Below are 16,997 nucleotides of genomic sequence, written 5' to 3' on the forward strand. Positions count from 1 at the left end.
GTTTCCTGTTTAAAGACAAATCCAAAATCTGAATTTTAATGTGAAATATCTCTTTTTTTAAAACATTGGAAATGAAATTCAAACATTAAAATAAAAACCAAAATAAAGTAGACCATAACACATGGCTAGACACTGGATCCAGCAGGCTATCAGTTAACCTCTGATTCTAAAATTTAAGAGAACAAATTTCAAGTAGATTTTTTTCCCCTGGTTACACCAGATCCTTAACACACTGAGCAAGGCCAGGGATTGAACCCATATCCTCATGGACACACTGTTGGGTTCTTAACCCACTGAGCCACAATAGGAACTCCCTCAAATACATTTTAAGTACAACCATAGAGTAAAAGATTTCTGTAATATTTAAGGGGCCTCAAAGATGCCATTCTAACCTCTTCATTTTATAGGTAAGGAAACTAAAGACCAGAGAGCTAAAAACAAAAAGTAAATTTGGGTCTTGAGAATTATTCCTATCCATTAGAACAGATTGTTTAAGATTACTATGCTAAGTAATGTTTTATTATGTTCGTTCATTCCATATACTTAAAAAATACAATAGCTTTTCTATTTTTTAAAAATCCTGAAATTCCAATTTTGCAATTAAAAACAGCCTTTCAACAACCTAGTATAGCATAGTTATACTTTGTAAAACTCAGGATAACCACAGAAGAGCAATTCCAAAAGAGTAACAAGAAAGAAAAATAATTAAATTACCCATGTGTAACAAACTGGGCACATTCTCCAATATTGTGTCCAATTTCCATTTGAAGTCTTTATCATCTATATTTCCTTTGAAGGCCACAAAGATTGTGGAATCCTCCAAAATACTATCACTTTTTGAGTCATCATCTTCTAGTCCAGAGTCAAAATCCATCTCTGAGTCCTCTACTGTTGATGAACACAGGGAAGTATAGATGTCTTCTAAGTTTGGAAGGTCATCCAAAACCATGGTGAATATTATTCCAGAAGCATATGCCAAGTAGACAATAAAAAACCTTTGAAAAGAGAAGATACAAAAAGCATTACAATGCATAGTTATATAATCAACAATGTATAAACCATAGTTCTATGAAAACTATAACTTATCTGCCAAGTAATAAGGAAGTACTATACAATTACTGAGAGGATGAACTTTTAATAAAGGTATTCTATAATTCTTAAAAATACTAGAAAAAAGATATACCAGTTTTAAATAAAATTCCTTTTATTTTGTCAACCCTAGGATATGGGCAGGAGGGAACAAGAGATCACAAGAAAATAAAGGCATTAGCCTGCTGTGACTCTTTGCCTGGAAAAGCAATAAAGCTATTTTTTCTCCTTCCCCCACCACCGCCAAAAAATAAATAAAGTATTTTCTGAGAATTAATTCAGAAATTTGGTTGACCCTGAGACTTCCCTTACTCTTGTCCTAACAAAGCTTCAGAGTAGCCAAGGTTTCTAATACGCTCCTCCTTCTCTAACCTGCAAAGGACAACTTGACCCAACTAAGAGCATCTGCAGGACTATCTAAAATCCTAAAGTCTTTCATGAGGACCCTTTAAAATAACTTCTAAAAGGTTATTATGAGTGGCATAGCTGAAAATAATGATTCATAACAGAACAAAGATACAAAAATTTTAAAATATTTTTTCAAAAGTAAAATAAATGGTTAACAGAGATTTGTAGAGGCAAAGAACTATGTGCAGAACAGAACAAAATTCCTAAAGTTTCGATCTAGAGAAGTCACATTTTCTGCTATTTTCAGTTACGTTGCCTACCAAAGAGCACAAACATTAAAGACCACACCATGTGATCATTTCCTCCATTATCTTTTTAAATATTCTGCAGCATATGGAAGTTCCCAGACTAAGGACTGAATTGGAGCTATAGCTGCAGGCCTACGCCACAGCATGCGGCAACGCCAGATCCTTAACCCACTGATTGAACTTGCATCCTCACAGACACTACATCGAGTTCTTAACTCACTGAGTCACAATGGGAACTCCCTCCTCCATTATCTTTGGAACTGATGATTATATTCTTAACCCAAGAGTGAATGAACATTTCGGCATTTGTGTTAAGAATGGCATGGAAACATAAGAACCTCACACAAGTCTTCTATTTTTAAAAAATTCCTTACATAAAGCATAATTACAACTAATGTTCTCTTTTTTTAAAAAGATGGTTAAGAAAAAAGGACTGAAAATAAATCCACTAAAGTGCAAACAGTGTTGTGCTAGGTTGGTAAGACTGCTGGTAAATTTTCTTTTCCTATTTTCTAAATATGTTGTAAGTCATTAGGAAAATGCAAAGCTAAATATGCTGTTATACGGTTATATTGCTTGCATAAATAGAAAAATATCTCAACTTTTAAAAACTGATTAACTACTATTTTTAAAATAGTAAATTTCAAGAGCAAAGGCTTTCCAAAAACCAACCTGTGCAATCTCTGGGGGTAAAATTCCTCTGTTGTAAATAAATGCGGAAAAAAAAATTTTACATTTGAGCAGAACACCTTATAGTTTGCCAATTAAAACCGTTTCTAGTACCATCACTGTTACAAAGGAATTTTGAGTGATTTAGAAAAAACAGCATTTAAGGAGTTTCTGCTGTGTGCAGTGGGTTAATGATGATCCAGGTTGTTTCTGGAGGTGCCATTTTGATCCCTGGCCTGGAGCAGTGGATTAAGGATCCAGCATTGCTTCAGCTGTGGCATAGGTCAAAGCTCCCGCTCTGATTTGATCGCTGGCCTGGGAATCTCCATATGCTGTGGGGGTGGCTGAAAAAGGATGAAAAATAAAAATAAACCCATAGAAACTATAAGATGGGGACCAAAGATGAAAGAAAGAAAGAAAGAAAGAGAAAGAAGAAAAAAACAGCATTCAGAAAATCCTTTAAAATACCACTGTCCTTAATCAATTGCCATCTGCATTTTACAGATACTAAAGAACCTCAGAGGTAAATAAACAAAACTAGAAAAGATTTTTAGGGCTTAAAAAGCTGCTGCTCAGCAGGAAAAAGACTGATTGCTGAAAGTCTGAAAACCTGTAGCTATTTAGCAGCTGTTTCCAAGTTGGAACAACTGCAAGAAGAGAATTCAAAATTTAAGACACATTTTCCAAAGAATCTTTAACTAGATAGAAGAAAAGCAACTGATAGTTTGATAGTCTTCTAAAAAAGATGTTTTTGGTCATGCCATGAAGGCTGTTTATCCAGATTTTGGAAACCCTCTACCAACAGACAAAAAGTCAACTAATTCAAATTCAGGAATTACCAGTTTTAACAGTATCAAGGGCACTGTATAGGTGCATAAAAAAAAAAAAAATAGAAAGTCTATGAAAAATATTGCTAGCCTTCCCTCCAGGGGAAGAGACTGCTTCCTGATAACATATTCACTGATATAATGCCCACTTAAAATCTAAGGATTTATTATCAAAATAATAGACTAACCTTTGAGCGAAAATGCAGTTCAGCAAACTACTCTAGGAGAGAGAAGACTCTCTCCAAGAGTATAGCAGACTAGCTCAAGAGATTCATTTGCTCACTTATGGTCATCTATCATGACAGCATGTGTTATTTCTTTGGGTATGCTAAGATTAACCATTAGTTATCTTGCTCATCCACATAATTTCTAGATTACTTACTGATTTCACTTCTCATTGGAGCTCTTTTGTTCTTTTATAAAGAAATCTAAAAACAAATGGGACATTCAGGAGGAATTAAAAAAGTAAGCATATTTTTCTTGTACTTGTCCAAGGTAGAATGAAATAGATTTCCAAATGAAATCATTTCAGGGTAGCCAAATGGCTCCAACTGATGAAGGAATGCTCTTTTTTAAAGAAGAATGCCAACTTCAATGTAAAGAAGATAGTATCATTAGAAGAACCTGTTGCAATCCCTAATAAAATAATTCAGGTTAAGGATCACTACCAAGGATTAAACACTATGTGAAGGAGTTCCCATTGTGGCTCAGTGGTAACAAACCTGACTAATATCCATGAGGACGAGGGTTTGATCCTGGCCTTGGTCAGTGGGTTAAGGATCTGGTGCTGCCGTGAGCTGCAGTGTAGGTTGCAGACACGGCTTGGATCCAGGTTGCTATGGTGGCAGTGTAGGCCGACAGTTGCACCTCCAATTCAACCCCTAGCCTGGGAACTTCCATATGCCATGGGTGCAGCCCCAAAAGACAAAAAATAAAAATAATTTAAAAAAACCCCAAAAAACACTATGCGAAAAATTGACAGAGTTCTAGATATTCACATGATGTCAAATTGTAGTACCAGCTATCTGCTGCTTGGCAAAGGGAAAACTGTAACTTTACAATGGAAAGACCTGACTTCTACCACCTGAATGCAATGGTCCACCTCAGCATCATTAACACAGAAACAACCTGAAATTATGTACACTATTAAGCACACAGCATCAAAAACTTTAGGATTGCAAACCATTCCTATGGTAAATGCAAATGCATTTAAGATCCAGTGTTCTCTTATTTATTTTGCTTGCCTAACCCTTGTGGGCATATGAACTTATAATTTCTGAGATCCTTAATAGTGTCTTGTCTTTTTGCCCAAATGGCAGATAATCTGAATAGCCTGTGACAATCTTTTACCCATTATTCACATATAAATCTGAATATACATAAATATATTTAATGTATATTTAAATTTGAAAAGACGTGTATAGGTAGCTAAGTATATATAAACATATATTTATAACTTATATATTTATAAATATATGTTCAGATATATTTATTTTTAGTCTTACCATGATTTGGAAGATGTTCATAAATATGCTTCTAAGCCTTCCTGATACCTGGTGAAGTTTTATCTTGAAGTAGTATCATGCTTCTGGTATTCTTTTTCCTTAAAAAAATTTTTTTTAACTATTATGATCAATTTCAAGTATATATAAATTACAGTAAATTAACAGACATCATGACTTTTACCTCTGACTGCTTCAGTATGCATCTCTTGAGAAACAGTAAGAACACTGTCTTATATAACCACAACACTATCATCATCACACCTAACAAAATTAGTTATACCCCCTAATTATCCTAAAAATGTGCTTTACATCTATTTTTTCAAACCAAGATCCAATAAAGGACAATACAGTACACTTGATTTTTAAGTCTCTCTCTCTCTCTGTTTTTTTTTTTTTTGGTTTTTAGGGCCGCAGGTGCGGCATATGGAAGTTCCCAGGCTAGGGGTCAAATCGGAGCTGCAGCTGCTGGCCTACGCCACAGCCACAGCAAGGCAGGATCTGATCCCATGTCTGAAACCTACACCACAGTTCATGGCAATGCCAGATTCTTGACCCATTGAGCAAGGCCAGGGATCGAACCCGGGTCCTCATGGATACTAGTTGGATTCATTTCCACCGCACCACAATGCGAACTCCCAGATTTTTAAGTCTCTTAAATCTCTTTTAACGTAGAACCGTTTTACCCATCTCCCCCTCCCCTGGCCCTGTCCCCGTCATGGCCTGAGTTATATAAGAGGCCAAGCCAGTTGTGCTATAGAAATCCTACACACTAGATTTGTCTAATTCTTCCCTCATGGTGTTGTTTAAGTTGTTCCTCTGTCTCCTGTTAAAAACTTGTTATATTCAAGTTAAACAAGGAGGTGTGATGATGATGATAGTGTTGTGGTTATATAAGACAGTGTTCTTACTGTTTCTCAAGAGACGCATACTGAAGCAGTCAGAGGTAAAAGTCATGATGTCTGTTAATTTACTGTAATTTATATATACTTGAAATTGATCATAATAGTTAAAAAAAATTTTTTTAAGGAAAAAGAATACCAGAAGCATGATACTACTTCAAGATAAAACTTCACCAGGTATCAGGAAGGCTTAGAAGCATATTTATGAACATCTTCCAAATCATGGTAAGACTAAAAATAAATATATCTGAACATATATTTATAAATATATAAGTTATAAATATATGTTTATATATACTTAGCTACCTATACACGTCTTTTCAAATTTAAATATACATTAAATATATTTATGTATATTCAGATTTATATGTGAATAATGGGTAAAAGATTGTCACAGGCTATTCAGATTATCTGCCATTTGGGCAAAAAGACAAGACACTATTAAGGATCTCAGAAATTATAAATTCATATGCCCACAAGGGTTAGGCAAGCAAAATAAATAAGAGAACACTGGATCTTAAATGCATTTGCATTTACCATAGGAATGGTTTGGGCAACGGGAACCTCACACACCCATCTATGCTGAGCAGCCACTACTTTGCTCCATCTTATCACTTTCTTTTTGGAAGGATGGGAGGAGTTACACAGGCCCAGAACTAACATATTCTGAATTTTTTTTTTTTTTGGCTTTTTAGGGCCTTACCTGCAGCATATGGAAGTTCCCAGGATAGGGGCTGAATTGGAGCTGCAGCTGCTGGCCTATACCACAGCAATATGGGATCCAAGCCACGTGCAAACTACACAGCAGCTTGCAGCAATGCCGGATCCTTAACCCAATGAGTGAGGCCAGGGATTAAACCCACATTTTCATGGATACTAGTTGGGTTTGTTACTGCTGAGCCAGAACAGGAATTTTAAGACTAAAATCCATATATTTAGCAAAATCTCTATATCTTAAAATAGATTTACATTTCTGGAAAACACTTTATGGTCCAAATGAAATACAATGAAGCTGCATATGGCCCAAAAGCCATCAGTTTTCAATTTCTAATTAGGTCTTTAACTCAGGTATGACTTATAAGATGGACTGGCAGAGCACGAGGCCCCAGTGAACTATGCTGACCTCAGCGTAGTGTTGGAGGAGATCAGGTTTGTAAAATGCATTTAGGTGTTATGATGTGCCTTCAGGAGATCTGGGGACTCCTTGAGAGAAAGAAAAAGAAATCATCATCTTAACCCCAGAGAAACAGAAGGCACTCAAACTTAGAGAATTTTTGCTATATAACTCTGATAGTGTCATTCCATTGCTTGGAATTAAGCTGAGCTATATTCATGCTCACGTAAGATTTCACTCACCAAAATGTCTTTTTAAATTTTTATCATTTATCCAGGTCATCTTCTAAATCCAAACAAGCTGGCATTTTTAGGGTCTGTATTTCAAGGTAAGCAGCCAAATAAAAATTCTAAAAAAAGAAAAAATAAAAATACAATATTATATAGAAATTGTAATCTCTGCATCAGAACTCAACACAAATATCACCATCAATCAGGTCAATTTAGACATTTTTGGACAATGTTAAAATAGGGTTTTCATTAAATGTGAAAATAATTTTTTTTTTCTGAGATCTTAAACAACTCATCAACAAGCAATTGAAAGAATACAGAAGCATATATCAGAATCATGAAACTGGGAACCTAAGTCTTAGAGCCCTCCCTATATATTCATTTCTAAATCTGTCAAATTAAAATGAATTAACACCATAGCACAATGTTCACAGATGCTTGGAGCCAAAATGAAAATATTTTGCACATACACTAAATACAAGACCTATTTCTAACAGAATTTCAAATTCTGTTTTTAAACTTCATTTGTACAGATTTTAGTTTTTCTTATTTTTATTTATAATAGCTATACATTTTAGTTTTCATTAGGTTTTCAGTTCTAGTTCTAAAGCATTCTTTATTGTATATACAGAAATTATGCATGGAAACTGCCTAATTTTGGCATGCTTCAGAAAAAATTTCCCTCTTAAGATAGTATCAGTCTACATGTCTTTAACTGGGCTGCTATAGTTTTATATTATTTCCAAATATTGATTTTATAATCTCAAAATTTTAGATGGATTATATATGCTAGATAGTAATGATTATTAGAGAAATAACTATACCTTAACTATTTTTCAATTCAAGAAAAAGTGTTTTTAAGTCTCCAAGGAAACATTAATAAAAATTAACTTTTAAGAAGGCCATAAGAAAAAAAAATTTAATTTTTTAGATTATTTATTTATTTTTGCTTTTTAGGGCCCCACTTGTGGCATATGGAGGTTCCCAGGCTAGGGGTCTAATCAGAGCTGCAGCTGCCGGCCTATGCCACAGCCACAGCAACACCAGATCTGAGCTTTGTCTGTGACCTACACCACAGCTCACAGCAATGCCAGATCCTTAACCTACTGAGCAAGGCCAGGGATGGAACCCACAATCTCATAATTCCTAATTGGATTCATTCCTGCTGCACCATGACAGGAACTCTGAAAAAAAATTTTTAAATAAAAGAGTTCCCCTGATGGTGGTTAAGGATCTGGTATTATTACTGCTATGGCTCAGGTCACTGCTGTGGAGCAAGTCTGATTCCTGGCCTAGGAATTTCTGTATGCTGCTGGTATGGACAATAAATAAATAAATAAATAAATAAAGCATCTAAAAACAAAAAAAGAGGGGAGTTCTCTTGTGGCACTGCAAGTTAAGGATTTTCTGTTGTCGCCATAGTGGCTTGGGTCACTGCTGTGGCATGGCTTTGATCCCTTGCCTGGGAACTTCCATATGGCATAGGCATGGCCCAAGAAAGAAAGAAAGAGACTTAAAGAAAATTTCAATAAATCCAACAAGTAACAATTAGGATAGTCAAATACTTTGCTAACAGAGCATTAAAATTGCAAATTTAAAATAAAGAAACAAAGGCCTTTCCAACTTAAAACAACAACAAAACCCTTGGATTGGGTTTAAAAAGAATTCAGAAGTACAAGATTTCTAGAAATAAGGAGAATATTACATTTTGGAACCTAAAGAATACAACCAAACCAGTAGAGAAGAACATTCACAGCCATGAATACCTACATCAAAATCAAACAAACAAACAACAAACAAACAAACAAAAAAAGAGTTGCACATTAGACTAAAAAAGTTAAGGAAATTAGTTCCCATTATGGCTCAGTGGTTAACAAATCTGACTAGCATCCATGAGGATACAGGTTCAATCCCTAGTCTTGCTCAGTGGATTAAGGATCCGGCATGGCCATGAGCTGTGGTGAAGGTTGCAGACACAGCTCAGATCCTGCGTTGCTGTGGCTGTGGTGTAGGCCAGCAGCTATGGCTGTGATTTGACTCCTAGCCTGGGAAACTCCATATGCAGTGGGTGTGGCCCTAAAAACAAAGCAAAAAAAAAAAAAGTTCAGGAATAAAACTCAATAAAATGAACTGAAAGAAAGAAAAATGAAGCAATACAGATTAAAAACAAAAAAAAAAACCAGAAAAAATAAATAAATAGGTACATTGGGGGAAAGAAATCAATAAAATAGTTAAACTATTAGTTAATCTAGTAAGTAAAAAGGGAAAAGTCCAAATATATAAAATAAGAAATAAGAAGCCACGAAGCAGAAAATTAAAAGGACAAGAGATTATTTTGCTCAAGCTTTTGCTCACACTGACCTTTGTAAATAAGACAATGCCCCCAAAAGTACTACACACAGATTTAATGAAACATCAATGGACCTTTAGAAAGAAGATAATTTAATGATCTGAAACTATTCCAGAGCATATAAAATCTCCTGGAGTTCCCTCTGTGGCTCAGTGGTCAATGAACCTGACTAGGAACCATGAGAATGTGGGCTCGATCCCTGGCCTTACTCAGCGGGTTAAGGATCTGGTGTTGCCGTGAGCTGTGTTATACGTTGCAGATATGGCTCAGATCTGGTGTTGCTGTGGCTGTGGCGCAGGCCAGTAACTGTAGCTCCGATTCGACCCCTAGCCTAGGAACTTCCACATGCTGCGGGTGCAGCCCTAAAAAAAAAAAGAAAAGAAAACCTCCCAATTCCCCTTATGAAGTAAAACAACTCTTCTTCATTAAAAAAACAAAAACAAAAAAAACTCAAGTAAACAGAAACATACAAACACTTCCTTAACTTGACAAAATATATCTTTTCAGCCCAAAAGTCAGCAGCTTGATTAAAGGGGAAAAACTAGAGGTATTCGTCATCTAAAGCAGGGAAGAAATTAGAGAGTGTGGCCAACATGGGAAGAGTAACATGGGAAGAGACCCTGAGCTCACCTCCTCCCATGGGCACACCAAAATCACAACTACTTAGAGCAATCATCTATTAGAATGACCTGACGATTAACAGAAAAGATTCTCCATAATTAAATGTAAAAAGAAGGAACCAAGAGACACAGACTAGTCGGAATCCACACCTGCAGGTAAGTAACTCTCAAAGGAGAGGACAATCACAGTTGCAGAGGTTCTTCCCAAGGAGCAAAGGGTCAAAGACCCACATTAGAATCTCCAGCCCAGGGATTCTGCACCAAGAGGATGAACCCCACAATATCTGGCTTTGAAAGCCAGCAGGGCTTCTGTATACAAAAGAACTAGAAGGCTGAAGGAGACAGAGAATCTGCTCTTAGAGGGTACATGCAAAATCTCACATGCTCTCCCAGCACAAAGACAATAACATGAAAGAAGCCTGGGTCAGAACCACTTGCTAATCTTGGAGAGCGTCTTGGAGAGGTAGGCATCAACTGGAACATGCTTTGAGGAGCTTATTCTATCATGAGTATGATGGTGCTGACAAGCATCACTTTGGAGTACTCCTTCAAGCTATTAGTGCCAGGGGCTTACCTCCCCATCAGTAGGTCAGCATCAGCCTCAGCCCCCTGGGGTCCCACAGCCAGTCACTCCAGAATGCAGCCCCACCCATGACCCCTGAGCCCTGAATTAGCTCCCTGGGTTTCTGGCTCCTCCCACCTGTGGGCTGACACCAGGACCTAGCCCCACCACTGGGGGGTTGGCAGCCACCTCATGAAGCAGGGTCTGACAGCCAACTGGGCTGGGAGCCAGCCTTATCTATCAGCATGTCCACAGTACTTGGCCCCACCACAACAGAAGGACCCTCAGAGTGTATACAGGGAGACACTTAGAATATATAGCTCTAGGAACCAGAGGGTAATGTGCCTCTGGGCCCCATAGGATAGCTCCTACATAAAGCCACTTCTCCAAAACCGGGAAATGTAACTGACCTACCTAATAAATAGAAACAAAAAGAGATTTAGGCAAAATGAGGAGACAGAGAAATAGGTTCCAAACAAAGGAACAAGATAAAAGAACTGAACAAAGTGGAGATAAACAATCTACCTGACACAGTGCAAGGTAATGACCATAAGGATGCTTGGGAAAATGGAGTGAGAAATTTAACAGAGTGAGAAAATATAAAGAATGACCAAACAGAGCTGAAGGACACAATCACTGAAATAAAAAATACACTAGATATAATCAACAGTAGATTAGATGAACATAGCAGAGTAGTGGAAAATCACATAGGCTGAACAGAAAAGCAAATGTAGAAAGATGAGGATAGCTTGAGAACTCTGGGAAAACTTCAAGCATACTAATATTTTCAGTTCAGAGGTTCAAGGAGAAGACAGAAAGGGACAGAAAACTTATTTGAAAAATAGCTGAAAACTTCCCTAATCTGGGAAAAGACACAGCCATCCAGATCTAGGGAAGTACAGAGAGTCCCAAACAAGATGAACCCAAAGAGGTCCACACTGAGACAAATTATAATTAAAATAGCAAAAATTAAAGATAAAGAGAGAATCATAAAAGGAGCAAGAGAAAAAAACAATTAGTTCCATACAAGGAAACTCTCATAGGACCATGAGCTGACTTTTCAGCAGAAATTTTACAGGGCAGAAGGGAGTGGCATGATATAACCAAAGTGATGAAAGGAAAGAAATCTACAACCAAGAATGGTTTACAAAGAAAGACTACAATTCAGATGTGAAGGAGAGGTAAACAGTTTTGCAGATAAGTATCACTAAGAGTTCAGCACCACTAAACCAGCTTTAAAAGAAATGTTAAAAGGACTTCTGTAAGGAAAAGAAAAGACTGCAACTAGAAATATGAAAATTACAGAAGGAAAAATCTCATTGGTAAAGAAAAACATACAAAAAAGGTAGTAGGTCAACCACTTATAAAGCAAGTGGGAAGGTTAAAAGGTAAAAGGAGTAAAATTATCTCTATCTAAAATAAGTAGGTAAAGGATACACAAAATAAAAAGAGGTAAAATGCGATTATGAAAACATCAAACATGGCTGGGGGGAGTAAAAATGCAGAGTTATTAGAATATGTTCTACCTTAAGAAATCAACTTAAAATATTGGTATATATATGAACCTCAAGGTAACCACAAAAGAAAAATCTATAATAAATATACACACATAGAAAAGAAAGGAATCCGAACATAACACTAGAGATAGTCATCAAATCACAAGGGAAAAGAGCAAAAAAAGAAGAAAGGAACAATTAAAGAACCATAAAAACAATCAGAAAACAACAAAGTGGCAATAAGTACAAACCATAATAATTACTTTAAATGTAAATGGATTAAATGCTCAAACAAAAGAAAGAGTGGCTGAATAGATACAAAAGCAAGACTTGTATATACGCTGCCTACAAGAGCTCAGTTCAGATCTAAAGACACACACAGGAGTTCCCGTCATGGCGCAACAGAAACAAATCTGACTAGGAACCATGAGGTTGAGGGTTCGATCTCTGGCCTTGCACAGTGGGTTAAGGATCCAGCATTGCTGTGAGCTGTGGTGTAGGTCACAGATGCGGCTCAGATCTGGCATTACTGTGGCTCTTGAGTAGGCCGGCAGCAACAGCTCCGATTAGACCCCTAGCCTGGGAACCTCCATATGCTGCGGGTGTGGCTCTAAAAAGACAAAAGAAGACACAAACACAAAAAAAGACATACAGAGACTGAATGTGAGGAGATGAAACAAGGTATTCCATGTAAATGGAAACAAAGAGAAAGCTGACATAGCATTACTTACATCATAGTAAAACTTTAAAACAAGAACAGTAACAAGAGACAAAGATCATTATGTAATGAAAAAGGGATCAATCCAATAAGAATATACAGCAACTGTAAATATATATGCAAAGGAACACCTAAATACATAAAGCAAATAGTGACAAACATAAAGGGAGAAACTGACAGTAACACGATAATAGGGAACTATAATACCTCACTTACATCAATGGACAGATCATCCAGGCAGAAAATCAATTAGGAAACACATTAGACCAGATGGAGTATCTCCATTTATAAACATATAGACAGATAGAACATTCCATCCAAAAGGAGAATACACATTCAACTGCAGATAAAACATGCTCCAGGAGAGATACATGGTAGGCCACAAAGTCTCAATAAATCTAAGAAGACTGAAATCATACCAGGTTTCTTTTCTGGCCATAAGAGTATGAGCCTAGAAATCAATTACAAGGAAAAAATGACAAAAACCATAAACACGTGAAGGCTAAACAATATGCAACTAAACAACCAATGGAGCACTTAAAAAAAAAAATCAAAGAGGAAATTTAAAAATACCTGGAGACAGGAGTTCCCATAATGGCTCAGTGGTTAATGAATTCGACTAGGAACCATGAGGTTGCAGGTTCAATCCCTGGCCTTACTCACTGGGTCAAGGATCTGGCATTACTGTGAGCTGTTGTGTAGGTCGTAGACTCGGCTCGGATCTGGCATTGCTGTGGCTGTGGTGTAGGGCCAGCAGCTACAGTTCCGATTAGACCCCTAGCCTGGGAATCTCCATATGCCACAGGAGCGGCCCTAGAAAAGGCAAAAAGTCAAAATCAAAAAACAAAACAAAACAAAAACCTGGAGACAAATGAAAATGGAAACAAAATGATTCAAAACCTATGGGATGCAGTGAAAGCAGTTCCAAGAGGAAAATTTACAAAAAACAAGCCTTCCTCAGAAAAGAAGAAAAATCTCAAATAAACAACCTAGCTTTACACCTAAAGCAACCAGAGAACGAAGGACAAACAAAACCCAAAGTTAGCAGAAGGAAAGAAATAATAAAGATCAAAGCAGAAAAAGACTTAAAAAATAATAGAAATGATCAATGAAACTAAGAGCTGGTTCTTTGAAAAGACAAACAAAAGTGATAAACTTTGGAGTTCTCCTGTGGTGTAGTGGGTAAAGGATCTGGTGCTGTCACTACAGTGGCTTAGGTTGTTGCTGTGGCATGGGTTTGCTCCCTGGCCTGAGAACTTTCACCTGTCAAGGATGCAGCCCCCCAAAAAATTTTTTTTGATAAACTTTTAGCTAAATTCATCAAGAAAAAAAGGAAGAGAAACTAAATACATAAAATCAGAAATGAAGAAGTTAGAACCGATATTACAGAAATACAAAAGATCTTAAGAGAGTACTATGAAAATGGGGGGCAGGGGAGAGTACTATGAACAACTATACACCAATAAAATGGACAACCCAGAAGACATGGATAAATTCCTAAAAACATACAATCTCTCCAGACTAAATGAGGAAGAGATAGACAATATGAACATATCAATTACCAGTAATGAAAATGAATCAGTTATTTAAAAACTCTCCACAGTTCTCTGGTGGCCTAGCAGTTACAGATTTGGTGTTGTCACTTCTGTGGCACAGGTTCAATCAATCTCTGGCCCAGGAACTTCCTCATGCCATGGGCATGGTTTAAAAAAAAAAAAAAAAAAAAAAGGAATCCAAATTGGAAAGGAAGATGTAAAATAGTCACTGTTTGCAAATGACATGACACTACATACAGAAAATATGAAAGACATCACCAAAAAACTATTAGAACTAATAAAGTTGTAGGATACAAAATTAATACAGAGAAATCCACTGCATTCCTTTCTTTCTTCCTTCCTTTCTTTTTTTGCTTTTTAGGGCCACACCTGTGGCACATGGAGGTTCCCAGGCTAGGGGTCTAATCAGAGCTACAGCTGCCAGCCTACATGACAGCCACAGCAACGCAGGATCTGAGCCATGTCTGTGACCTACACCACAGCTCACAGCAACACTGGATCTTTAACCCACTGAGTGAGGCCAGAGACTGAAACCCCAACCTCATGGTTCTTAGTCGGATTAGTTTCCACTGCACCATGATGGGAACTCCTGCACTGCATTTCTATACACTAACAGTGGACTATTAGAGAAATTGAGTACACAATCCCATTAATAACTGCATCACAAAGAATAAAATAACTGGGAATAAATCTAACCAAAGAAGTAAAAGACCTATACTTTGAAAACTATAAGACACTGATGAAAAAAAAAAAAAAACCCAAAAAAACTGAAGATGATGCAAACAAATGGAAGGATGTAATGTGTTCATGGATTGGAAGAATTAATATTGTTAAAAATGACTGTTTTACCCCAGACAATCTACAGATTCTATGCAATACCAATGGTATTTTTCATAGAACTAGAACAAATAATTATAAAATGTGTATTAAGACAAAAAATAGACAAAACAATTTTGAGAAAGAAGAACAAAGCTGGAAATATCAGACTCCCTGATTTTAAACTATACTACAAAGCTACAGTAATCAAAACAATATGGTACTGACACACCAAAAAGACACATCAATCAATGGCAGAATAGAGAGCCCTGAAATAAACCCATGCTTATATGGTCAATTACTTTATGACAAAGGAGGCAAGAATATACAATGGGGAAAATAAAGCTTCTTCAACAAATGATGCTGGGCAAATTGGACAGCTAATGCAAAAGAATCAAACTGGAATATTTTCTCACACCATATACAAAAATAAATTGAAAATGAGTTAAAGTCTTAAAATGTAAGATCTAAAATCATAAAACTGCTAGAAAACGCAGGCAGTGAGCTCTTTGACAGTGGTCTTAGCAATAATTTTTTTGATGTGTTTCCTCAGGCAAGGGAAAAAGAAGCAAAAATAAACAAATGGAACTACATCTAACTAAAAAGCTTTTGTGGGCATTCCTGTTGTGGCTCAGTGGTAACAGACATGACTAATATCCATGAGGATGTGGGATTGATCCCTGGTCCTGTTTAGTGGGTTAAGGAACTGGTGTTGCTGTGAGCTATGGTGTAAGTCGAGGACAGCTCGTATCTGGTGTTGCTATGGTTGTGGTGTAGGCTGGCAGCTGCAGCTCCAGTTCAACCCCTGGCCTAGAACTTCCATATGCCATGGATGTGGCCCTAAAAAGAAAAATAAATAAAAATAAATAAAAAGATTTTGTACAGCAAAGGAAATTACCAACAAAATGAAAAGGCAGCCTGCTGAATAGGAGATGATATTTATAAATGATGTGTCTGATAAGGGGTTAATATCCAAAACATACAAAGAACTCATACAAGTCAACGAAAAAACAAGCAACTCAATTAAAAAATGGTCAGAGGACCCGAATAGACATTTTTCCAAACAAAAGACATACAGATGACCAAAAGACACATGAAAAGATGCTCAACGACACTAATCATCAGGGAAATGCAAATCAAAACCACAGTGAGATATTACCTCACACTTATCAGAATGGTTATCATGATAAAGAAAACAAATACAGGCAAGACATGGAGAAAAGGCAACCACCATGCACTGTTGGTAGGGATGTAAATTGGAACAGCCACTATAGGAACCAATATCGACATTCCTCAAAAAATTAAAAATAGGAGTTCCCACGGAGGCTCAGTGGTTAGCGAACCCAACTACCATCCATGAGGACGCAGGTTCAATGCCTAGCCTCGCTTAGTGGGTTAAGGATCTGGCGTTGCTGTGAGTTGTGGTGTAAGTCACAGGCAAGGCTCAGATCCAGCATTGCTATGGCTCTGGCACAGGCCAGCAGCAACAGCTCCGTTGGACCCCTAGCCTGGGAACCTCCATGTGCCGCGGGTGCAGCCCTGAAAAAAGACAAAAAAAAAAAAAAAAATTAAAAATAATACCACCGGGAGTTCCCATCGTGGCGCAGTGGTTAACGAATCCGACTAGGAACCATGAGGTTGCGGGTTCGATCCCTGCCCTTGCTCAGTGGGTTAACGATCCGGCGTTGCCGTGAGCTGTGGTGTAGGTTGCAGACGTGGCTCGGATCCCACGTTGCTGTGGCTCTGGCGTAGGCCGGTGGCTACAGCTCCGATTCGACCCCTAGCCTGGGAACCTCCATATGCCGCAGGGGCGGCCCAAGAAATAGCAACAACAACAAAAACAACAACAACAAAAAGACAAAAGACAAAAAAAAAAAAAAAATAATACCA

The 16,997-nt window shown here is 37.2% G+C and overlaps 1 protein-coding gene across 30 annotated transcripts in view; it reads right to left on the reverse strand.

The window, feature by feature from the left end:
- NCOA6 (nuclear receptor coactivator 6) overlaps nucleotides 1–16,997 on the reverse strand; it is a 107,616-nt gene that overhangs the window by 52,224 nt on the left and 38,395 nt on the right. For 18 of the 30 annotated variants that reach the window (XM_085003583.1, XM_021078298.2, XM_085003581.1 and 15 more), the window contains 2 exons: nucleotides 7,002–7,108; nucleotides 715–995 (listed from right to left, as the gene is read on the reverse strand). In XM_085003583.1, coding sequence (XP_084859709.1) covers nucleotides 715–949 — 235 coding nt within the window. In that variant the 5' untranslated portion in view covers nucleotides 950–995; nucleotides 7,002–7,108. The remainder of the gene's footprint in view (nucleotides 1–714; nucleotides 996–7,001; nucleotides 7,109–16,997) is intronic. The other 12 variants (XM_085003584.1, XM_085003579.1, XM_085003576.1 and 9 more) reach the window with 1 other exon arrangement.

Source organism: Sus scrofa, chromosome 17 (assembly GCF_054392235.1).
Source record: "Sus scrofa isolate SSC_HxYL_T2T_F1_AM1 chromosome 17, Sscrofa_HxYL_maternal_Yorkshire_Landrace_v2.0, whole genome shotgun sequence".
Taxonomy (NCBI): Eukaryota; Metazoa; Chordata; class Mammalia; order Artiodactyla; family Suidae; genus Sus; species Sus scrofa.